General features: G+C 38.3%; 1 protein-coding gene across 3 annotated transcripts in view; it reads right to left on the bottom strand.

Annotated features, from left to right (window-relative positions):
- Positions 1–25,495, bottom strand: part of GRIA3 (glutamate ionotropic receptor AMPA type subunit 3) — a 354,742-nt gene that overhangs the window by 172,151 nt on the left and 157,096 nt on the right. For all 3 annotated transcript variants that reach the window (XM_053579897.1, XM_053579896.1, XM_053579898.1), the window contains one exon: positions 1,816–1,869. In XM_053579897.1, coding sequence (XP_053435872.1) covers positions 1,816–1,869 — 54 coding nt within the window. The remainder of the gene's footprint in view (positions 1–1,815; positions 1,870–25,495) is intronic.

The following is a 25,495-nucleotide window of genomic DNA, read 5'->3' as shown; positions in this document are numbered from 1 at the left end:
ACCTGAATATTTAAAAACTGTTTTACTTTGTTAAATCACTACTTTAGCTGTTTGAACTTGTAGTATTTGTAAAATTTTGATTTTCATGTGCTACTTTTATATTTTTAACACATATTAAGAAAATATATTACCATTAATATAAAAAAGTTTGTCTATAATCACCTCATACACTGTTAGTGATTGGGGGAACCCTGCAATTTAAATACTATACTATATACCTTGCTGCTTTCTAGGACATATAAGGCATATGAAAAGAGAAGGAATAAGTGGAGTGGTAGGAAAGAAGGAAGGAAGGACAGCAAATAGGAAGAAGTAATTGTAAAAAGTCATCCATAATGTCCGTATTTCCTGCCAAGCTATAGTCTAACTTCCATTAAGTGAAAACACAACCTTTACTTATCGGTTTCCTAAAAGCCAAAATTGAGAATATACAGATGTAAATTTTTCCTTCTAAAAGTATCAATTAATTTATCTCCAAAATGGACTGAAGTGCTCCACTTTAAGCAAATTATTGGAGAAGATGCACACTATATTTGAAACTAGTAGCTCTATAACCTTCATCTTATAAACTGTTTGAATGCATATACCTCCTAATAAAGAGGTTTAAGTAACATTTCCCCTCTCATTAAAAAATTCATTATTAAGACAAAATAAGATATTTTCTTTGATTTAAGAAATCTAAGAATGTAATTACAAGAATCTTTCACCTTCATTGCTGTTCTTGTGGTTTAGGAGCTTTATAATGATCACAATTCTGTTGGGCTAATGAAACACAATTGAGGTTAGAACTCATGTTATGTAATAATTTAATATATTCTTAGTATTGTAGTGATAATTTCACATCTCTCTTTCATTCCATGGAGAAGATATTATTCAGAACCTCTGACAAACAGATATTACTAATTTAGAAGCCATTTTGTTAATTCCCAAATAAATTGTCATTTCAAAGAAAGAAAAAAATATAAAAAACTTTAATGAAACGCTAGCTTCTAGAATGTCACAAATTTTAAAGTCATGCGAAGTTTGAAGGTAAAGATTCAAAATGTGTTTTATGTAAGTGGAAAGGTGACTATGCACTTTGACAGAGTCACTTAACGTACAATGTTGAAACCTCTTCTGGCATCTGGTTTGAAAAGATTTGGTTGTGGTCTGCTTCTGAATGTGCAAGGCCAATACTGAAGTGTATTAGGAACACTTAGATCAATTAGGAATGACTCAGTTTCCTGTGTCCTCTGTCTCTTGGCTTACATACCCAAACTGACTAAAACAGTGAACATTTCAAATCCAAATTGAACCTTAAAATAGTAAGTGAAGAATTATATCAAATTATTTTTTTAGTTTGGGAGGCTTAAGCAGCAGCAATTTATTTTATTTTTAAATTAAAAATATTGTCTTTTATTATTATTTTTATTTCAGACCAATATGAGGGTACAAATGATTAGGTTGTGTTGTTTGTGTTTGTTAGGTAAAGTCCAAGTTATAGTTGAGCCCTTCAGGGGAGGAACGAGGAGGGAGGCAGATTGGTGTGCTCTCAACCTAATGGGCACAATGTAAGGGTATATAGCACACCCCCTAGGTGAAGGCATCAAATTATTTTTTCAGTGTGGAAAGACTATAGCTTCACAACTAAAACAAAGACAGTATAATTGAAAACAAGGCTATTGCATTCAGGTTTTGGTATGTAATGCAGTCATTTCTCCAAGCTTCTGGAGAACAACTTAGGTACTTCATGTATTTCCTTTTTGGATGATTACAGCCAACACAAACTAAATAGAATATATTGCCCAAGGACACTTAAATTTTGCTTGTTCTTACCAGGTTAGCAAGCATGTAGTGATAACCTCTTGAATGTTTTCCCAGGATCACAACCTGCAGAAAGAAATAAGAAGTATTGCTTATTCAAGAAGGGCATTTAAAAAAAAGGGAGGGAAGGCATTTTCAATTGCACAATCAATGAGATGGCTAGAAAAAATGCTTCTAAACAGAATGTTAATTCTTTTATATACAGTTAAATCCCAGTTAATTGAACCAGATTTCTTTTGGTTGCATTTCACTTTTAGTCAAATAAAACAGGAAGAATTGCTAATATCAAAGTTATGTAAAATGTCAAAACAAGGGGAAAAAACCACTCTCTAAACTTCCAGGTCAGTAGCATCATTGTCACTTAAAATAGATGGCAAAAGCGATGAAGCTGATGATCCCCCACCCATGAACTGGATTTCTGTAGTTAGCTGTTGAGATGGAAAATGAGCTGAGCTTTGCATACAAAGTAGAAAATAGAATGTACAGAACATTTTTTGTTATCTGGAATGCTTAGGGAATACAACTTCAAGGAATGGGGTTAATGGGATTTTCAGGTTAACCAAGGGTGCTTTTTCTTATTGAAAACTTTTCCAAAATGCTTGCCTTCCATTTCCCACCTTAGTATGAAAGATATGTGACCATCTGTAGATCTTTTGGTGCTAATTGTAATGCCTTATGCCACTGTGGGGCTGGTTCTCCTCAGGGGATATTTGGCAATACCTGGAGACATTTCTGGTTGTCACAACTGGAAGGGGTGCCACTAGAAGCTAGTGGGTAGAGTCCAGGGATGCTGTTAGACCACCTACAATGCTCAGGAGAGCTCCCACAACAAAGAATTATCCAGCCCAAATTATCGCTTTGCTGACATTGAGAAACCCTTCCCCAGGGTCATCATTCTTACCATAATTTCTGTGAGTAATGTTGTGTTACTCCTAAGCCTTGCACTTCACAAAGTACATTTTTGTTAGCTCAAAATATCTAAGTGGGCTGAATATTTCAACCAAATATATTGGTCGAAAGTTGGAAGTTTTTGACTAAATACTTGATATATATTTATTTCCTTGAAGCAAAATACAGTAAAAATTCTGGTTAATTGAGGATTTCACAAAATGTCATTTTATTGAGTACTGACTATGTGCAATGTAGTATACTGGGTACAGGTGGGGGAAAAAGAAAGAGGGGGAATATGGATGTTAAAGACACAACTCAAGGTAAAACTAGGTTTTCTACTGACCTGAAGCCAGGACAATTTTAGGAGCTCTCTTTAAGGAAAATAATACAAAATTATGAACGGCAATTTTTTTTAATTATTAAATCATAGCTGTGTACATTAATGCGATCATGGGGCACCATACACTGGCTTTATAGACCGTTTGACACGTTTTCATCACACTGGTTAACATAGCCTTCCTGGCATTTTCTTAGTTGTTGTGTTAAGACATTTACATTCTACATTTACTAAGTTTCGCATATACCCTTGTAAGAGGCACTGCAGGTATAATCCCACCACTCACCCTCCCTCCACCCACCTCCTCCCTCCCTCCCCTCCCTCACCCCCTTCCCCATATGCTTAGGTTATAACTGGGTTATAGCTTTCATGTGAAAGCCATGAATTAGTTTCATAGTAGGGCTGAGTACATTGGATACTTTTTCTTCCATTCTTGAGATACTTTACTAAGAAGAATATGTTCCAGTTCCATCCATGTAAACATGAAAGAGGTAAAGTCTCCATCTTTCTTTAAGGCTGCATAATATTCCATGGTGTACATATACCACAATTTATTAATCCATTCGTGGATTGATGGGCACTTGGGCTTTTTCCATGACTTAGCAATTATGAATTGGGCTGCAATAAACATTCTGGTACAAATATCTTTGTTATAATGTGATTTTTGGTCTTCTGGGTATATGCCTAGTAGAGGAATTATAGGATTGAATGGCAGATCTATTTTTAGATCTCTAAGTGTTCTCCAAACATCTTTCCAAAAGGAATGTATTAATTTGCATTCCCACCAGCAGTATAGAAGTGTTCCCTTTTCTCCACATCCACGCCAACATCTCTGGTCTTGGGATTTTGTGATACGGACTAATCTTACTGGAGTTAGATGATATCTCAAAGTAGTTTTGATTTGCATTTATCTGATGATTAAAGATGATGAGAATTTTTTCATATGTCTGTAGGCTGTGCACCTGTCTTCTTCAGAGAATTTTCTCTTCAAGTCCCTTGCCCAGCCTGCGATGGGATCACTTGTTCTTTTTTTGCTTATACGTTTGAGTTCTCTGTGGATTCTGGTTATTAAACCTTTGTCGGAGACACAACCTGCAAATATCTTCTCCCATTCTGAGGGCTGTTTGCTTGCTTTACTTATTGTGTTCTTGGCTGTGCAGAAGCTTTTTAGTTTTATCAGGTCCCAGTAGTGTATTTTTGAAGCTGTTTCAATTGCCTGGGGGATCCTCCTCATAAAATACTCACCCAGACCAATTTCTTCAAGGGTTTTCCCTGCACTCTCTTCTAGTATTTTTATAGTTTCATGTCTTAAGTTTAAATCTTTAATCCAGTGAGAGTCTATCTTAGTTAATTGTGAAAGGTGTGGGTCCAGTTTCAGTCTTCTACAGGTTGCCAGCCAGTTCAGCCAGCACCATTTGTTAAACAGGGAATCTTTTCCCCACTAAGTGTTTTTAATTGGCTTGTCAAAGATCAAATAATGGTAAGTAGCTGGATTCATCTCTTGGTTCTCTATTCTGTTCCAGACATCTACTTCTCTGTTTTTGTGGAACAGCAAAATTTGTAACAAGTCCTTGGAAAGAAGCCATGTAAGGGGCCATTAAGCTTAACTTCATGATAAATTCCTCTGTAGATGCAACTACTAATGGGATTCAAAACAAACTGGGAAGGCCTCAAAATTGCACAGATATCAATCTTGAACTGTAGTATATGAAAGGCTGTAATAATAATAACTACACAGCGCCTATTTGAGTGTCCAGTATATACCAGGCATTGTGCTAGGTACTTTATATGTGTTTAATCCATGGAACAATTTAATATATTAAGTATCATTAGTCTCATTTCACAGATGAGGAATCTCAGCCAGAGAGTTTAAAGACACACAGCTAGGAAGTGGTAATGCCGGAATTAGAACCTGGGTCTATTCGCTTCTGGAACCCATATTCTTGGTAGTACTTCACATAATTTCTAAATATAGTAGAATCTTAGTAAACTGACCACCCAAGGGACTATAACAAACTGGTCAACATGTGGAGGTGGTCAACATAAGGAATTAGGTCTATTGTACTGGTATGTACATATAGTGCATGTCCAGTCTATGAAAAATAGGTCAACTTAAGGAGGTAATCAATGTGAGGAGGTGGCCAACTGTGTAGTTTCTGCTGTATATGCTAAATACCAAATGCCAATAATTGCTCTAAATTATTGGAGAAGAGGAAGAAGATACATCTAAGGTCTGAGATAGACAAGGAAAGCTTCATGGAGGAGAGAAGGTTTAAGCTGGTCCAGAGAATTAGAACTATGTATTTGAATATCATGATAGCATTACAAACCCTCAAGTCATTTCAAGTGCGGGGGGGGGGGGGGTGGAGAGAAAGAGAGAGAGAGAATAAGAGAGCTTATTTTTTGATTAATTTAAAATATGAGCCACATTTCTGATTGATTATTTATGGAGGAAATGAAAGGTTAATGAATGTCTTGAGAAGGTGATTTCTCATGCTGCCACGACACAAAATGAGCTGTTAGCTATCTTCTGGGATGTATTCTTCAGTGTCTGCTTGTGAGAAACATCCTTGCTGGATACATTTGTTAACTTTTGGTGGCAAGTTGGGACCATACATTTGTTGAATTTTTAATTCACTGACAACCCTCTACATAATAAAATCAGAGGGTTTTGAGTTCTGTCAGAAAAATGAGCAATATTCCTAAAGCCATCTGACAGAGCTTAGAGAAAAATAAGAAAGAAGTCCAAAGGAAATGGGGTCAATCTTTTTCACCAAAGGCAGAAAGCTTAGTGCCCTTTTTAGCATAGGAAAGGTGAGGGAGGAACATAGAACATGGTAGTGTTGTAAGAGCTCCGAATGAGAACCCAGGAGCCAGAGCTTGTCATTTACTCACTTTTTTTTTTTTTTGCAGTTTTTGGCTGGGGCTGGGTTTGAACCTGCCATCTCTAGCATATGGGGCCAGCGCCCTACTCCTTTGAGCCACAGGCGCCGCCCACTTTTTTTTTTTTTTTTTCAGTTTTTGGCCAGGGCTGGGTTTAAACCCGCCACCTCCAGCATACGGACGGCACCCCACCCCTTTGAGCCACAAGCGCCGCCCCATTTACTCACTTTTTAATTATGGGCAAATTGCTCAAACTTCTGAGCCTCCATTTCCTTATCTGTAATCTAGCCCTTCCTATGTCAGCAGTGTTGCCAGGATCAAACTGGGTAAGTCTACAAAAGTGTTTGAGATGTACATTACATAAGTATGTGACGTTATGTAATTGTGGGAAGGGCTTGTTCATGGAGACATTGTTTTTCAAGTTCAGAAAAACTAGCAGCTAGACCTGCTTTAATCTGTGCCCAGTTTGGTGTGTTCAGAACAAATTGACATACTTCAAAGTAGCTCTCGCACAATATCTCCCTTTCAAAATGGGAAAGTTATCTAAAGATAGGAACATTTAGGTGTCACAAAGCTGCTGCATTGAAGCCCATAATTAATTCCTCATCCTTGCTTTTAGAGCCTTCTTAACTCTTATTTAACGTACAGTTCTTACCAATCTTGGTTTTCTAGTTCACAGTAAATTAAAAGCTGCAAAGTAGAAGGGGTGTGTATGGAGGGAGGGGAGTGATATTAGAAAGAGGAGCATTAGTAGCAGAGGAAGTGATAGACTGACTAGAAGAGAAGGAGGGAATGAAAAAAGCAGACAACATTGTACTATTGCACAGTATAATCATGGATGTTTGCCGTGAATGCCTGAGTCATCTGGCTATAGTGTTTTTGTGCCCAGTAATTTCTGCTGAAAAGTCCAGGGATATGTATAATGTATTTTTTGGGAAAGTTTCCATCAGAAATGCTCAAAGTGTCAATTCTTAAGATAGTAAACTTCAGTTATCTTGAAATCTTACTTACGTGTGGCAGTTGTGGTCCTACTGATGTGAGCTAAGAGAAGCCTTACTGTAAAAAGTGTTGTAGTTTGCTCTTGGTCTTTCCCTTTTTTGAAGTTTTGGTACAGGGCTTGAGAGAATAGGGTGAGATAGGAGGCTTGTACGTAATATGGTAAATAATAGAACTAGTTAGTGGGAGCAGTTCTTGTTCAGTTAGTCCTAAATCCTTATTATTTCCATCTGTTCTAGATGAACAAGGTGTAAATTGCACCCTTGGTTATTTAATGACTCTGGTAACCAAGAGAATATTCAACTTTGCTTTTACAGTAATTATAATAGCTCTTCCTGAATTAGTTTCAGAACTTCAAATATAAAAGCTGTTCTACAGTCGACTGTGAAATTTAAGGGAGAAATAGCAAGTTCCCAACTCCACATTCTGCATTCACTTTGCCTTCGTAAGATTTGTTGGAGATGATGGATGGCTTGATACGATGGCAGATACATTAAATGTAATAAAGGGAAATATGTGAAATGTAGATAAAATTAATTGTTTTAAGGAAATTTATTTTTATTCTTACATATAAGAACTGAAAGAAAAAAATGCCATCATCCTCATTCACTAAGGTTTAAACGGCAGAGTTTTATTTGCAGAAGAAAGAGCTCTTACATGCTAACCTGCTGAGACACCAAATTATTTGTCAAAGAAGTCAGTGAATCATAGTCGACCCATTCAGGGGACTTTCCCTCATTGAACTTCCCCATCCACTTATCTGTGAAATTGGGGGCTGAGTATCATGAGTAGTTAAAAATAATTCATAAATTATTCCATTGGTTTTCAATGTAAGAGGCCCTTTTTTCAATTTAATGTTTAATCTAGACATTTTTATAATTTTAGAAATTTGAAATGAAATAGCTTCACAAGACTACTTGAAAGAGGCCCACAGATCCTTTGGGAGGCAAAAGCATCTGTTTTTCTATGCTCACAGTTTTGAAAAAAATATGTGTGTGGAGAAGTGTGTATGTTTCTCCCCCCCCCCCCTTAGATCCATCTGGTATGCAGATTAGGTTATTTGCAGACCTAAGTATCTCCATGTTTGGATTTTGTACATCGGTGCCAAAAAAGGATCTATGTATAAAGATTGATCTTGCTTTGAGTATAGACCATGCCTTGATGCTCACCTTATTCTGTTTCTCTTTGATTTAAGTACCCTGTGAATGTGTGAGGGGCTGGGAGAGAAGTGTGGGTGTGGGGTATTTCTTGTTTTATTTCACCAGGTTTTCCTCATTTATTGTATGGAAAATTTTTAAGGAAAAGCTATTGGACCACATTCTTTATGTTCGAAGAGAAGACATTTTTCAGCATCCCCTCCCTTTCCTGCTCTGTTAGTTTAAAAAAAATACTGTTGTCCTATGGCCCCCTATCTAAATTCAGCTGTGTTGGGAATTGAATGAGTGTTATGCTACAGAAATCAGCCTTAGCACATACCGCACTTCTCAGATGAAATCTTCCATATGATAAAAGGCATGCATCTTTTTGAATAAAAACTCCAAGCTGCTAAATTCCTTGAGTCTTAGTAAATACATATCAGAAGTCAATTCTGTTAGAATTCTTTTCTAATAATCTCAATCTGCACACGCACATGCTCCTATAACTAAATGACAGTGCTTCATACTGCAGTCATCTAACTTGAATAAGTGTTCTGGGTTAGTGAGGCAGAGATGAGCCAATCACCTGCACCCAATGGCAGTGGGGGTGGAGGCAGTGCAGATGGAGAAAAAAGGCTGGAGCTTTTCATAAAGAAGGAAAACGGGAGGATAACAGAGGAATCTCATCAATGCTTGTGCTGTCTACAGGGAAGCTTATGCAGAGAGAAGGCAATTGACTAAGGCATCAAATAAAATGCTAGAATATGAAGATTGGAGGGCAAGGATTTCAGTGAAGAACATGTCTTTGGAAAGTTTCCCTTGCCAGACTTTAATATTGCATTCACCAAAGCTCAATGGAATATGTGGGAGATTTACTGTTAAACACCAGGAGAGGCAAAGAACCCATACATATAAGAGGTAATAAATGGCCACATGTACATTAAAGGAGCAATAGATTATTCTTGCTCTTGGAGATAAGGGACCACAAACATGTATGTTGACTTTTGTAGGAACACCTTATTGTCTTAATCCTAAAACACTATTTCTCTCCTTCACAAAATTCCTTAATGACTGTGCCTTATCTGCATGCCACATTACTATTACGTATATTTACTTAATATTCTTTTTATAGCTAGTCACTTCTTTACTTAAATTTAGCTGTGTCCAAAGTGACAATATCTATGAAAGCATGTATAAAAAATAAATACAACTTATGAAAATAAAATATATTCATCCAGATATCACTGAAAATCCTCTTCTGTATCACCAGGGGTAGTGGGAAATATTCCCTTAAAGCAGTTGTGACTTTAGGTAAGAGAATGTAGGTCATGTTTCCCTGTCCTGATGAAAGGTTAACTTGTCATTTTATGGTTGAAAATCTTAAGAGTATCCCCATTTACATCCAAAGGTTCTCAAGCCTCGTAAGGGAGAAAAACGATGAACAGAGTTTTGGAGGTAGCAAATGATGCCCGGGACTAGGTACTGATGATAAATCTGGAGACTTACAAAACCATTTCCTAGGGCATTTTACCTGTACTGCCCTATCTGTGTGAGGGGCTGGGAGAGAAGCCGGGAATCCCTGCAGCTTTGATCGGCCACAGTACTTAGTCATGGGGCCAACAATAAATATTTTAAACTTCTCCAGGGGTAGCCAACCTTTTGATTTCTCTGGGCCATATTAGAAGAATAAAAGTTGCCTTCAGCCACACAGTAAATACACAAACACTAAGGAAAAGTGATGAGAAAAAAGAAAAGTCTGTCTGTAATTTTCATGATATCTGCCACCACAGATAAGCAAAAATGTCCTCACATAATCCGCATGTGGACAACAGGCCACAGGTTGGACACCCCTGAGACCTTTCCACTAGCCAACTTCTGTAAAATGATGCCATCTCCAGTTATAATGCATTTTCAAACATTGTGCCTTTTCTTAGAGTACTTCATTAGAGGATTTTTCATAGCACTTATATTTCCTACTTATATTTGGAAATATTCTAGATTTTTTTAGAGGGTGGGATTGGGTGATTTTAATTAGTATTCAATCTTTAACAGTACAGTAAAAGGAAATCAGTTTCTCTTCAACATGACCACGTATATGACATTTGTAGCCTCTCTGTATTTTGCAGTGGCCGCTCTCCTCCCAAATGAGTTTAAATTTATCTTAGACAGTATATTTTAAATGACAATACCCTTCATGTCTTCTTTTAGGAAATTTACTGTGAACTATTTTTATATTTCATATGCATGCTCACAGTAACTTTTGTTTTAGTATTTACCTTTTTTCTAATATCAAATTATACGTTTGTTTTCTTTGTAGATATTGCAAAATCATTTGGGACCAAAGTACTATAATTAGGACTAAGAGAGTAATGGTATTGTGTAGCAGGCTTGGGAGTGCCAGTGGACTCATTACTTGGACTTAAAAAAATAGAGTGGCACCACCTGGCATATGCCTGAGTGGTTACTCAAATGTGTGTAATAACTGAGCACTGCCTCAGTGCCCAATTGCCCTGACCGGTGTGATTGGGTTGGGCATTTCCAGCCATAATCACTTGAAGATGTATGGGCTAAAACAGGACTTCTTTGCCCCAGGAATCATACCTCCCTATCTTTAGGTATTTATTAGGATCAACAATTCTAGCATCAGCATCACACCTAAAATGATATCTTACAGTGTTTAAATTTGTAGGAGTCTAAAATGCTTAATAAAAGTGATCTGGGTCACCTTTAAAGCTTCCAGTAAATCAGTATTTATTAAAGGTGATACACTAGAAAGAACCAGAACCACTTCTATAACCTAGAAGTCAGATAGTTCTGGATTCAAATCCTACCATTTACTTATTAGCTCTATTATTGTAAGCAAAATTGAAGTATGGATGGTAGGGTAGAGTAGCAGCAATCCAGGCCCAGCCCAGAACAATGAATCCTCCAAACGGGAAGGAGAGAGAAAGAAACGTGTGGGGATGTAGAGAATAGGGTATTTTCCTTTTGACCTCACTAAGTATGCCTCTTCTATTTCTGTGCATTTTCTATTTGTACAATGCTTCTAGCATGTGACACCCTAATCTGTGAGATTTTCTGATTGCTGAAGGAAATGAATGAATATGTTTATATTTTCAAATAAAAGTAAATATCTCTCAGAAACACAATGTGCTTTTTGGGCCTTTGGTTTTCAGTGTAATTGCTTACTTGGCAGGTTTCTCTCTCTTCTGGGAGCCATGTCATTTAAGTGGAACTCAATTTGCAAATGGATGACAAATGATAGAGGCTTAGTTTATGGGAGGCAAACACAGAATTCTCCTAATTCACAAATGTTTGGTTTGGTCTTTCACTCTTGCTATTTGGATCTGGAATTATCTTCCCCACTCTGCAAGCTCATCCACCTTTGTGATCACACTGACATGCTAAAACAGTTCAAGCACCCTAGGCAGAATTACAGACTTTCAGCCAAACACAGGGGGCTCTTGAAAGCTGATTGTTAAATATTCAGTAATTTTGTGAGCCAGTTATTAAACCACTGGTAGTTTGAAATCAGCCATGGTAGGAGCACCAATATCATAGAAATGGACCACTACTACAAATCAGGACTTTTTCTTTCTTTCTCTGACAGTTTCCCAGCATACCACTGGACTCAGAAAGAATATGAATCAAAGTCCTAAGTAGATGGCGGGGCTGCCTCTATTAACCACGTTTCATTCTTCTTTTAATGAACATTTGTTGGATGCCTGCTCTGTGCCAATTCTAGGACTAGACCCTGGGGAGACAGAGGGCACAAAAACCTGGTCCCTAGCTTGGAGGATCTCATACTCAAGTGGGAAAGATAGCCAAGTTAACAGACAATTATAACCCAGTGGGAGAAGTGTGAGAACAGAAATATGTACAAGGTACAACTGAGGAGAGAATGATTAACTCATAATCTTCTATAGATAGAAAGTACTTTGTCTCCAACTAAAGAGCTAAAGAATTTTTTCCTGTGGCTTTTACAAGTGGGAAACTGACAAACAGGTAACTTAAATAGAACGCTATTTTGAAAATGAAGAGGGATGTATTTCAGAGGGCTATTTCTCTTGATTTCAGGGGAGCCTTGCTGTTTTACAGTGCTTACACACTAGAGGAAAGGTTTTTATTTGGAGCAACTATAAGCATTTGGTGTGATGGTAGACGGGACTGACTCCATGAGAAGTTGTGACTGCAATGATTGGTGGGCAAAGCTAAATTGTGGGGGTAGGGGTGCAGTGAATATAAATTGCTAGATAGTAAATAAAATGGGATTTACTAAAGGAAATGCATCCAAGCTTTGGTTGTTATAAGCTGTGTAACCTTAGGCAAGTGACCTAACCTCTCAGCCTCAGTTGTCCACCTGTAAAATAGGGAACACAATAGTTGAGAGGCAGTAGAGTAGTTAGGTGGTGTAAGACTGGCTGGGTTAGAGTCCTTACTTTGCTGTGTGACTTTGGACAATTAACTTAAACATTCTGAGTTTCAGTATCCTTATCTGTAAAATGGCTCTATCATTAGTACCTACTTCACAGAACAATGAAATAATGTATTTCTAGTTCTTAACAGAGCGCTCAACGCTTATCCTGTATTAGTTATGCTCTCCCTTTCTTGTTTTCTTTTTTTATTTTCTTATTTTTATTTTTATTTTTTTCTTGAGTCTCACTTTGTCACCCTGGGTAGAGTGCCATGGTGTCATAGCTCACAGCAACCTCAAACTCTTGGGCTCAAGCGATTCTCTTGCCTCAGCCTCCCCAAGTAGCTGGTACGACAGGCACCGGCCACAATGCCCGGCTATTTTTAGAGATGGGGCCTCACTCTGGCTGAGGTTGGTCTTGAACCTGTGAGCTCAGGCAATCTGCTTGCCTAGGCCTCCCAGAGTGTTAGGATTATAGACGTGAGCCACTGCGCCTGGCCTTTTTTTCTTTATTAAATCATAATTGTGTACATTAATGCCTTATGAGGTATTATGTGCTAATTTAATAGACAATGTGGAATGCTTACATCAAACTGATTAATATAACCATCACTACCATGAAACCAATATATAATCACCTACGCATTCATACGAATGGTAAAACATAACTATAGTCTGCCTTCCTTGTTGCAGTACCCCCTCCCTTCATCCCTCTCTGTGGAAATCACATATGCAGACTCCTTCAAGAAGCCTTCCCTGGCTCGGCACCTGTGGCTCAAGTGGCTAAGCCACCAGCCACATACACCTGAGCTGGCGGGTTCGAATCCAGCCCGGGCCCGCCAAACAACAATGATGGCTGCAACCAAAAAAATAGCCAGGCATTGTGGCGGGTGCCTGTAATCCCAGCTACTTGGGAGGCGGAGGCAGGAGAATCACTTGAGCCCAGGAGTTGGAGGTTGCTGTGAGCTGTGATGCCAAAGCAGTTTACCCAGGGTGACAGCTTGAGGCTCTGTCTCAAAAGAAAGAAAGAAAGAAAGAAGCCTTCTCTGATTTCACGTTCTCTAACACCAAAAGGTAGAGAAGTTTCCTTTTGCTATGGAGTGTGAGATGTGGAGAGGTGCTCTGGTGCAGGGGAGTATCAGGGCCCCTGGTTAGGATAGCACTGGGTTGGAGGTGGAGAGCAGGACTAAAGTTTCTACTTGGAGTTCAGGCATTTGAGTTGAGAGTTCAAAAAGGATAAAAACCTTAGGGGTAAACTAAGAACAAAGTAATCCATACTCCTACCTTCTACTGCCACTGTCCTCATACCCTCAGCATTGATCAAAACTGTGAATTCAAGTCCTACAGCAACCATGGATGGGAAGGATTGTGTGTGTGTGTGTGTGTGTGTGTGTGTGTGTGGTGGTGGTGGTGGAAGGGAGGGTTCCTAGGGTTCCTACCCAGAGACAAAGGAGCACAGGCCATAAACTAACTGGGCATTTGTAGAGACCACAGTGTTTGCATTGTAGGGGACAGTGGAGGTTGGGGTGGGCAGTGGAAGAGGTGAGAGCAAGAATTCAGCAGTGTCAGTAAGTCAGATCTCTCCTCTGCCTTACTCTGACACTTACAGCTGGATCTTGGCCTTATCCATGCTTCATTTCAGGGAGGCATAACTATTCTAGGTTTTCTTATTCGAATCCATAGCGGCCTTGAGGGTAGAAAGAACACTAATCAACACAATCTACATTCCCTGGAAACTCAGGATGCATGGATTTCTTAGGAAAGTATTTCTCAAAGTGTATTTTTTTCTAAATGGATCATCTGAGAAATGTATGAAAACGCAAGCACGTGAACTTCTCTCCAGAGAGTCTAATTCCCAAGCCTAGGTTAGGGACAGGGAGCTTGCATTTTAACATTTTATCTTGGGTGATTCTGATGCACACTAAGATTTAAGAATCTCCTTTTCATCTAACGTCTTTTAAAAAGCTAAAAGCATGACCCTCAAGGATGGGATCTTCATGAAAAGGGCTAGGAAAGGAGATATTGAGTGTACGTGTGTGAGCATGATGCTCCCTTGGGTAGCACCCATGGGGAAGCTCTGGGCAGGCAGGGGACAGCCTGGAGACACTCACAAAGACCCCTGGGAAAGAAGCCAAAGGAAGAATTTCTGGAAGTCTCTTGTTTTAAACAGGACTCTCCCAGAGGCAAACCCTGACACAGAGATGTGAGGACTAGTAGTTTAATAGGAGGTGATTCTAGGAAGCCCTGCTAGGAGGGGAAGAGGAAATGAAACAGGGAAGAAGAAGTTAATAGAGGTGCAATAATGAGCAGATTAGCCCTGGAACCTAATGGGAAACACACCAGGAAAGGGCCAGGAAGTTAGGGTCTTTGACTCTCAACTCCTATTCACTGGTTAGCTAATAGTTGCTGTTTGGAATATTAATTGCTCCCCAACTCTTTTGACCTGTCTCACTTTCAGGCTAGGAGAAAATCTTCAAGTATAGAACAGCATGTACTTACAATAGGATGCCACTGGCAGGTGTTGGAAAAGCTAGTACTGAGGGGACCAATAGCATCTGCTATACGCAATAACCCTATGTCACATATATAGCATTTTACAGTTTAAGTTTTGCCTTGACTTACATCACTGTAATTGACTGAATTATAAAGTAGGGAGTAAAGCATAATGATGATTAGAGTGGACTCAAGGCAGACCACCTAGTTCTTCCTTTTCCTAGCTTCGGGTGACCTTGGACAAGTCATGTTAACCTTTTTCAACTTCAGTTTCCACATCTGTACAGTAAGGGTCATTATAGCACCTGCCTTTAGGGTTATTGTGAGGCCTAAGTGAGGAAATGTATTTAAAACTCCTAACAGAGCACGTGAAATATGAGAGGAGTAAAATAACACTGCTTCCTGTTAGTGCATCATTGTCTTTACTCACCTTGTGTACCCCACAGCACAGAGTCCCACTGTGTGTCACTGGGGCAGTGCTCAATAAATGTTTCCAACATGGAAGGACAGTACACCCTGGAGAAAAGCCCATATTGTTTATGAGCATTAGAAGATGATGCCATTTAAAATAAACAAAATCTGGAAAAAGTATAGTGTATTGAAGATTTTTGCTTCTCCATTCTTGTGATGCTTTACTAAGAATAATGTGTTCCACATCCATCCAGGTTAATACGAAGGATGTAAAGTCACCATCTTTTTTAATTGATATGAGGACAATTAATGACTTGGACATTAATTACTTGTACATTGTAATTAATTGTACATGGTGGGGGGTGGGGGAAAGGGAAAGCAGAGAGAGGGAAGGAGGTAGGAGGTTGGGGGGGTCACGGTGTGTGACACAACTTTTGGGGGTGGGACACAATTATAAGAGGGACTTTACCTAACAAATGCAATCAATGTAACCTGGTTCTTTGTACCCTCACTGAAGCCCCAACAATAAAAATAAAAGTGTATTGAAGAAAGTATACTGAAGGGATGGGCCTTGAGCAAGTTCAGATGCAGAAGATAGAACCAGGGAAGGCTTTCCTCGGGAGGAAGGAGGGATCTTTTAAAATAGGTTTTGAATGATTGGAGGGGGGAAGTGTTATTGGCAGGGAGAAAGGAAGAGAGGATGGCAGGTGGAAAGATGCCCTGGATAAAGAGCTGGTAGTGGGACATAAGACAAACATGAGTCGACATTTATTAGACCCTTGTTGTGTATACATCATGGTGTTAAATGATTTTGTTTGCATATTTCACCTCATGGAAGACTGACTACCATCCTTTGAGGTAGGAACTACTATTAATTTTATATACCAGGTTAGTAAATTAAGGCACAGAGAAGTTGGTTAAATTGCTTAAGGCTTCACAGGCAGAAAATGATAGAGCCTGAAGTCAAAATCAGATTATTCTGATTCAAGAGCCCAGTTACTAAGTGTTAGCAGTTGTAATAATTACTGATGATAAGAATTAGCCTCATCATGTGGGATGGTCAGCTACCACCACGAAGTCAATTCAACAAAGACTGAATACCTACTGTTATTATGTATTATTACCTAAGTAGGGAGCAGTTGTGGCTTGAATCTTTGGAAATTTTCCTTTGTTTCTGAGCATCCTGGGAATCTCCTTTTGGTTTCCACTAATTATTTTGCAAAGCTTTGTGCTTGGTTCATATGATCATGACTCCAATTTTCAATTCCCTATCAGCACATGACATAAGTTGTCATTGTTTAATCACAAGCTGCACTTATGATGAATGTTGGATAATCAGAACAAAAGCACAGGAAAAATAATTAGAGGGAACCAAAGGGAAGTAGCTTACAGCCTTGAACAAGAGATTGTGTGAAGGTTTCTAGGATTCAGTCCCTGAAGCCCTGACAATGTATTTTGATCCTTGTCTGAATGCAAATGAATGACTCCATCAAATTATAGGCAGCTTGTCACAGTGCAGGTTATTTAGCTAGTTAATTAAAAGTCTGAGTGAGCTGGTGCCTCTCTGCACTGGGCTCTGAAGATAACCAAACCTGTGTTCTGACCAGGCAAGTTAATTTAAAATAAGTGACCTCAATTGGGTAATGGCTACAAGTTCAAATTCAAGAATCGCTATAATTAGTCCCAGATGGATCTTAATTGTTCTTTCAGGAAACAGAGTGGGGAAGGAGGAAAGAGAAATGCCCAAACCCAAAGTAAAGGTTATTAGCCATACCTTTCAAGAGCAGGGGAACTGATTGGGGCAAGGCATAGTTAATGTTGTATAACAAGTGTTTCATTGCTGCCTTTCCAAATGCATCCTTTTAGATGTGGTACATAAAATGAGCCTAGCTCTTTAGGAAATAAGGAATAGAATTTAGCACTTTTAACCATGTGGTCTTTGGCCAGTTATTTAACCTTCATATATCTGTTTCTTTTCTATGAAATGGGGGAAAAAAAGAACACTATTAGTCCTACCTACCTCAGAGGATTGAAGGAGATATTTTGTGGAGAAGTATTGAAAAATTATGGAAAGCTCTCCAAGGCAGTATTTATCTTGCTTTAATTCAGGACAGTTTCCTAATCAAAGATGTTTGATTTTAGTGCATAAGCCTTCTCTTGGTGTGGCCTCTTTTTATTTTTTTCTTAGACTCTACCATAAGCCATATACCTTCTGAACTATACCTCTCAGAAGGTGAAGGGATCATAGTGGGCATATGTTCGCCACCACATCTATGTGATGGTACCTGATGTTCTCATTTCTTAGGTGCACCCACAGAGTTGAAAATGATTTTGACTTTGTAAGCTTTTGGGATAAGTCAGAGAACACACAAATTTAGCATTTTTTAATTATAAAATTGGATTCTTCTCCATTTGTGTTAATATAAATCTTTTGCTTAAAATTACGTGCTGGCATAGCACGATGGTACCACAAGGTTAGTGTAAGTCACAGTGAGAGCCAGATGGCTTCATCCTCACTTTTTATATGAATACTTGGATTTTCCTTCAGTGTTCTGATAGATTCTAATTGTCCATATCTTCCCAAGCCCTGAAAGCCAAAAGTACTATGAATTTATGCAATGGTAAAATGAAATAAGTGAAAAAAAAATCAGTGAAAAGCATTAGAAGACTAAGAATTTGACCACCCAGGATGCACAAAATAAGTACATTTTAAACTGCTTTCCCCCATTCCACTTTTTAAGGGAATTGTATTCTGATAACTATTTGAATCCCTCTTAAAGGAATATAGGCATTAAAACAGAGACTTACAACTTATGCCTACTGACAGTAATCACAACTGTTTATCTTTCAACTTGAACCAAAAACTCATTACAGGAGCTTGCTTAAATCAGGGTCTGTGTTCTGCCTTGTTAGATGAGTCAAGCAAATAATGGAGTTTTATTTCCCAGAATTGCATTGCTATCTAAGGGTTGTGCCCTTTGCTGAAAAGAATGTGAGGTCATAATGTACAAATAAACATACGAAAAGCTCTGGCTCCCCATTCCCCTTCATCACTGGGAAACACCTATCTGTGGCAGGGTGCAGAAGATAGTTTTGCTAGGATTTTGCAAATGTATAAGTCATAGGCTGAATAGTCATTCCCATGAATCTCCTTAGAAAGCACCTCTTGTGTACCATGAGTAAAAACTTCAATATTCAATGCACACAGGGCTAGGAATTTAGCTTCCAAATATCAGGAGTTTTTCCCTTGAAAAAAACAAAACAATAAGTTTAATTAGTCAATTTCAACAAATATTTATTGAGTACTTATTAGGGTCCAAGCTATTGTAGACACTGGGAATAGAGCAGTTAACAAAACAAAACAAAACAGAACAAAACACCCCACCCTCATGAAACCTTATATTCTAGTTCAGTTGTCCAGTGATCACTCCCTCCTGTGAATTCCTATTTGATCTCTACCTTTTATCTTTCCCTCAGTCTACTAATTATTGCCTAACTTGGGTATGTGCCCTGTCGTCCCAATTGGATTGGAAGTCCTTCAGGGTGGAATCCTGATTTCATATTGCTTAGAGTGTACATCATTCAGTACAGTGTCCTGGAAGCAGACATTCAATGAATATTTGTGAATAATGAAAAAGGAAAGGGCTTCAAAAAGTAGGAAGCAAGATAGGAAGTGATACTAATTTGAATTTTTATCTTCACGGTATAATATTGTTTCCTGTGAACAGACTACTGTAATATAAACACTAATTCCATGAAGCTGGGTAGGGGGTAAAATGGGGGTGATAAGACAGGTGGCCCATTTAGGGGAACTCATCATCGATGTCTGTTTGTTCCATGTATTGTCATAATCTTGGGTGGTATGGCCCCAAGAGTATGGGCATTGCAGCCATCTCTGTGTTTAAATCCTTGCTGTTTCACTCACTAGTTGTGTGGCCATTATGTATGTCAGTCACTCACCACCTCAGTTTCTTTATTGTAATATAAAAGGGATGATTTAATACCTAAACAGAATCTTCTCATTTCAGACACCATGTTACTGTATTGGCCGGCAGAAAAAGTCTGTTGCTTGAGGATCCAAAGGTTATGTGAAAGGTGAGTTGTATTCTGGCCAGTATAACCCATTTTTCATTGGAATCAAGTTTCTACCATTCATACCTATGAAAATATAGACATATCTACCCCCTTCCACCAAGTCAGATGAACTTTGATAGGTCCTTGAAGACTCAGTTCAACCAATCAGGAGAAAGTAATCCCTGATCTGAGTCAGGCTGAGTTGGGCATGTTTTTCTGCATTCTGTTAGGATCTGGGTTCCCTTCTGCCACTGCACTTATCATACTAGATCATAATCATCTGTTTACTTGGCTGCTTCACTAGTAAACTATGAGCTCCTTAAAGGCTGGAACCATGTTCTCATCCAGGACTACTGAGAGTGGTAACATGAATAAGAATGCTGTGTTGCTTTCAAGGAGAGCTTGAAACCATTTCCTTACATTTCTGCATCTTCTGAAAATGATTGTATATAATATCCTTCTATTTTATTTTTACACATAGTTGAGAAGACAAAGCCATTCACTTGTTTCTCCCACTTCAAATATTATTCCTATTTATGTAGATTCTATGCAGAATATGCTTGAGTAACAAGTCCTTTTCAGTTTCCACAAAGAACCAAGTCTGAGCTGGTCCTTTTTATTCAAAGAGTCTCTGTTAGACATGTCAGATTCTGTGGCATGAGATTACAAAGAGAACTATTCCCATGAACCATCCCCATCTTCCTCTAGAGCACTGATTTTCAACTGGTGTGCCACGAAAATTTTTAAAGATCATAAATTAAATTATTTTCAAAAGAAGTTCAAAGCACAGTAAGTATATTCTTTTTGTTACTCTCTTTTTTATATTAAATCATAGCTGTGTACATTAATGCAATCATGGACTCTTTTTTTTAATCAACATAATTTAAATGTGCCACGGAAGTTCAACTATAGGTTCAAGTGTGCTGTGTGATAAAAAAAGGTTGAAAAACACTGCTCTAGAGTATATAGTAAAGGGAAATTCATCTCCATTTGACAACTTTTTAGCTAAGCTTTGAGCAAAGCAAATAACATATAACTCATGAGAACAGTTTGCAAACCGAGCAGCTTTCTCTATATTTGGAGGAGCCATACCATTTTTTATTGGCTCATAAACCCTCTAGTAGCTGGACCATCATTAACATAGTTCTTTTTAAAAAATATATAATTTTGTTGTTATGCATGCATTCTTGACATGAGTAAGTTAAGAGTATGAGTTGCAGATCACTGAGTGGTAAGAACCACAAAAGCAAGTGCCTAGGATTTCATGTGTACTGTCTTTTGGAGGGTTTAAGATCATTAGCTGTACTTTAGCAAACAGGGTGCTGTGTTGGAGGCTGCAGATGACAGAATCACTGGAAAAACATACCATCCGGAAGTTTTCTCAAGCAAAAGAAAAATGTCCTCTAACTTAGTTCCAATAATGTACACTCAGCACTTTATCTTCAATAAGTTAGGTGTGAGAAGTAGCCATACCCAACTTTCTCTCCTTGGGAAAGAGACATGAACAACTCCTCCTGATGAAAGAAAATGCCCAGGGATTCAAGGATGGGCCCACTGCCACCTGTTATTGATGTGGCTAATGCAGTAGAGCTAATGACTCTGCTGGGAGATGCACTTTCTTGCCACTCCTTGCAATTCTCTCTGAGTGGTTTCTGATGATTGCCGGTGGTTGCCATGGACACCAAATAGTAAAGGGCTTGGGTCAGAGTTTGAGAGATTGTGCTTGAGTGGGTAAGACTAAAATTAAGTTAATGTGTGTAAAAATAAGGTGTATTTATTTCCTTTGTGCTTTGAGAAAATTGCAATCAAGCAGTCTGTCAAGCAACAATTGATTTTATACTAGCCAAGGAAAAGGGAGGAGGAGTAATTTATTGAGTAGAAGATTCTCAAGTTAAGCACAAGTAGTTTGAAATAGGTCAAGAGAAATGAAAAGGACTCTCGGGGCTGTTGAAGAGGTGGCAATGATGGCAAGGCACTTAAAAGTGGCCATTAAGAAGTTTTCTATAGTATCTTCTTTGCCTTGTCTACTGCTTCAATGTCCCTGGGTCCTTCTCTCTTAATCCAAGACACAGTACTACTGAGGTCACACTCTGTTTTGGTTCTTCTCTCTCATTTACCTCAGCAAGTGTATGTGTCTTTTAAATAACATCACCTCCATGTTCTGATTTGCAAATCAGTTCACCCATTTATCTCTTTTTTTGTGTTCCCCATTTGTAAGATTAGTGGGCACATTTGCTGCCAACATTGAACACCAAGAGACATTTCCCTTTCCTTCCTATCCTCAATAATAATCCAGTTATATATAGGCTAGGCTTTCTGGTATGGAGACAAAGGCACGAAAAACAATTCCAGTTTGAATATACTATCCTTTGTAATAACCAGTTAACCCCACTATGTTGGGCAAGGCCTGTTTGGCCTCCAAAACTATAATCAAAGTACTTGCTCTTCTCTTGGTGGTACTCACAAATCTAAACCTTTATGATGATCATACTAAAGTGACATCATACTGTCAAAGAAAAACAGAAAAGCTTCTAATTTCCTGGAAACATGTCCTAACCACTTTTATAGGCTGTGCAAAAGAGCTTCACTGAACTTTTCTCTGACTCCACCAGGTCAGTTTCCCTCTCTTGAGACCTGCCTCAGATGATAGAAGGAGCTTAAATGCTTTGTGAGTTCTCAGGATCAGTGACCATGAGTTCCTTTTTTTATTCATTTTCTTCCCCTGAAGAAATGAAGTGCAGGGATTCTAATTATAATGTCTTGTATTTGTGGACTTGCTCTCTCTGAGGATCTTAGAATGCCTTAGAGAAATTGCCTGATTCATCCTAACGTCATCCTAGGGAAAGATTTTTATATTTTATGGCTGAAGTTCCTAAGAAAATGAAAGGTGAGGTGGCTGGGTAAGGTCACACAATGACCTTGATATAAAACTTAGCCAGATTTCTAATCTTTGGCCCAATGTTGGATTCCTTCAGAATATATTTCGTCAGTCATTAATCTTCTTTAGGGGAGGATGGTGGTGATATGTGCATATTCAGGAGGCTGTTTGGTAGGTATAGGTATATATTTTTAAAAACGTCAGAGATAGAATAGTGGTGTCTGGCTATCAATCTCTTCTACTTTAGCTTCACTCCTAGTTACATGACAATAATTATCACCAATCACCCTAAGCTCTAGCCCTGGCCCACGCCCTGGTGTCCTCCACTTGCGATAACCTTTGGGCAGAGACAGTCTGACCCTGTCAAATCCCAATTGTCCCAACGAGGATGGGATTAATTTGAATGGAAGGTCCAAGTGGTTGGTTGGTTGGTTGGTAACAATATCAAACTGATCTGGGCTGTTTCCCACATTCAGTCTCATCAAAGTTCAGATCTTCATATGGATCAATCAATGGCCTTTTCCTTCAATGTTAGTGCAATAAACAACTTGAGTCTTCACATTTTATTTTATTTTTTGGTACTACTCCTATTTTGTATCTGCTTGGTGCTTCTCTGTAGGGAAGCCCAGGGTTTAGATTATTTTAAACACAGGGTCCTGTGGCAATGTGAGCTTGAACAATAACTAGTTGTTGTGTTGCTGTTGCAAACTGTGGTTCTTTCAGCCCTCATGAAACTGTTTATTACAGCATCTGTTACAATCTAGGACAGGACTCCTGTAATCAATGAGCTATGTGAAGAACCTTCTAATTGCTATATTTTTCTTGCTTTTAATCTGGGGAAATCTCCTAATAAAGGTGAATGATAATTTTTTAAAAAATGTTAATGTTTACAAGTCAGTGTTTCTAAACCATAAAACTTTGTCAATCTTTCAGTGCCTGCAAAGGCTTAACTAAAGTGTTCATGGTATAAATCATACAAAGTGAGAGAGGTGTCTGGGTGCTTTCCTCCCATGATGAAACTCATTCATTACTTGAGGGATAAAATAGCTATATATGGTTAATATTTCCTTTCTTTCCATTTTTTTTTTTTAAGGAACAGATCTGAGCTCTCACTTGATTTACATGATGGGATTGACTCACACCAAAGGGGATATTTGCATCAGTTTTATTGTTCCATTTGAATCAATTCATAGTTTTATAATTTTGGAATAAGATACCAGCCTTAATCCTAAAATGCTGGTTTCAATGGGTTGGAGAGAAGGCCTCCATTTAATAAATCCTTACTGCAATCTACACTATATACTGGATCTGAACAGGAGTAGAACAGTGGATGTGGCTATAATGAGAAACTTATGATAGGCTTGTGATGAACAAACAAATCTCAGTTAATCAGAATCCAACTGCTAGAAGCCCTTAATTAATAGGAATTTTCCCCAGGCATTTTCCAGAAGGGCTGATTTGATATTCATTTATATATGTATGTATGGCACAGTTTTAATCAACCAGAAACTCCTATTAATGGGGACATTTGTTGTTCTGTGCTCTAAGGATAGACGTAAATGATAAACTTCTAAGCTGCGTCCTGCCCTTAGGGCATGTTATCTCAATCTTCCCATCATCTCTGTTTCTAAGTCTCAGCAAAGCTCACTGATGCTGAGGTTTGCAAACGTCTCAGTGAGCTAAGAAACATTCAATGATGGTCAGTAGCCTGGCAATCTGAGAAAGCAGGAAAGTTGATTCATACGTTTTTAGATACTTATTATATTCTGCCTTCTGGAATTATTGCATTGCCTTATCTCCCTACTAGATTGAAAGCATCTTTAGTAGGGAAGACATGCCTTTTTCTCCTCACCATGTTTAGCACTGGGTATGGCAAAATGGCTCAGGATGCAATCAATATTTCTTGAATTGAATTTCCTACCTTATTTCTCACAGTTTTGGGAAGCATAGCCTGTTGGACCTTAAAAAGACCATCATATTCAACAGATTCATTTTATGGTTTAGGAAATGGAGATGCAGAGAGATTGACTTTTTGAAGTCATATAGCTTGGGGCTAAAATTTAGGTCTCTTGCCTCAAGGTTTCTGTACTATGCTTTATAAAATTCCAGGTTGTTTTCACTCATTCATCCCAAGGACTCTGAAGTTCTCTAATGAAAATTAATTTGAGTATGTGTTGATTTTTAAAGGAAAAATCAGACAAATAACTGGAAATAATTAAACAAATAATGAGGTATTACATTTTTAAAAACGGGGGGGAGGGAACTCTTGGTTGAATAGGAACATTTTCTTTTTAAAACTAAAGCTTCTATCATCTGAAATAAACAAGAGTCTTGCTGTTTCAAAGTAATCATCTTGAATGAGTTTTTTCTCTTTGTTTTCTTAGAGGGGATTTGCTTCTAAATAGTCACAAGCCAGCCTAGCCAGTCTAGTGTGAAATATCACCAGAAAATCAGGCCATCTTTTTTGATAAGTTGAAGATAAAATTCCTAAATATAGAATACTGATGTCTGTTACTAACTCCTAGGATAAATATCTTTGCAGTTTGGGGAACAAGTTTATTTAAGTCTGCCAGTGAATGTCAAAGTCACTGAACATGGTAAAGGCTTTTTCTGCAAGTACAGAGTTCCACTCACTTAGGTCGTAGGGGACATTTGCTTGGACTTAGCAGAAACTATGTTTGCAATGAGAATATTTAATAAAATCATAGGTTTTTCTTCTGGGACACTGTTCTGCAGTTCTGGGGTGCATTTTTGCTCCAAAATATTTATTCAATAAGAATGTTAAGTAATAACATCAAATTGCCATGTCATTAGGTTAAAAAATAAAGACCATTGGGGACATGTTCACTAGGTAACAAAAATGCATCCTGAAAAGGAAAAATAAAGCAGCCAATTTATAGAGAGAAACCTGGAATGGTTGGTGGTAGGGAGAGAAAGGGAACAATCTCGTAAGATATGCTAAGAGATGGAGGAAGGCCAATGGGTATGTTTGGCAATGCATTGGTCTATATCTGGAAGCTTGCCCATTAGGAGACTGAGGAGCAGGGAAAACAAAGAGGAATATGGTTTCTTCTTTTATGTACAGGCCTCAATGTGCACCTGGGAGAAGAGGATTGAGAAACATTGAAAGTATTGGAAACAGTCTCACCTTACTTTTTTTTTTTTTTTTTTTTGAGACA

Source organism: Nycticebus coucang, chromosome X (genome assembly GCF_027406575.1).
Source record: "Nycticebus coucang isolate mNycCou1 chromosome X, mNycCou1.pri, whole genome shotgun sequence".
NCBI lineage: Eukaryota > Metazoa > Chordata > Mammalia > Primates > Lorisidae > Nycticebus > Nycticebus coucang.
The sequence above is the reverse complement of the archived record's forward strand: the minus strand, read 5'-3'. Positions and strand labels throughout refer to the sequence as shown.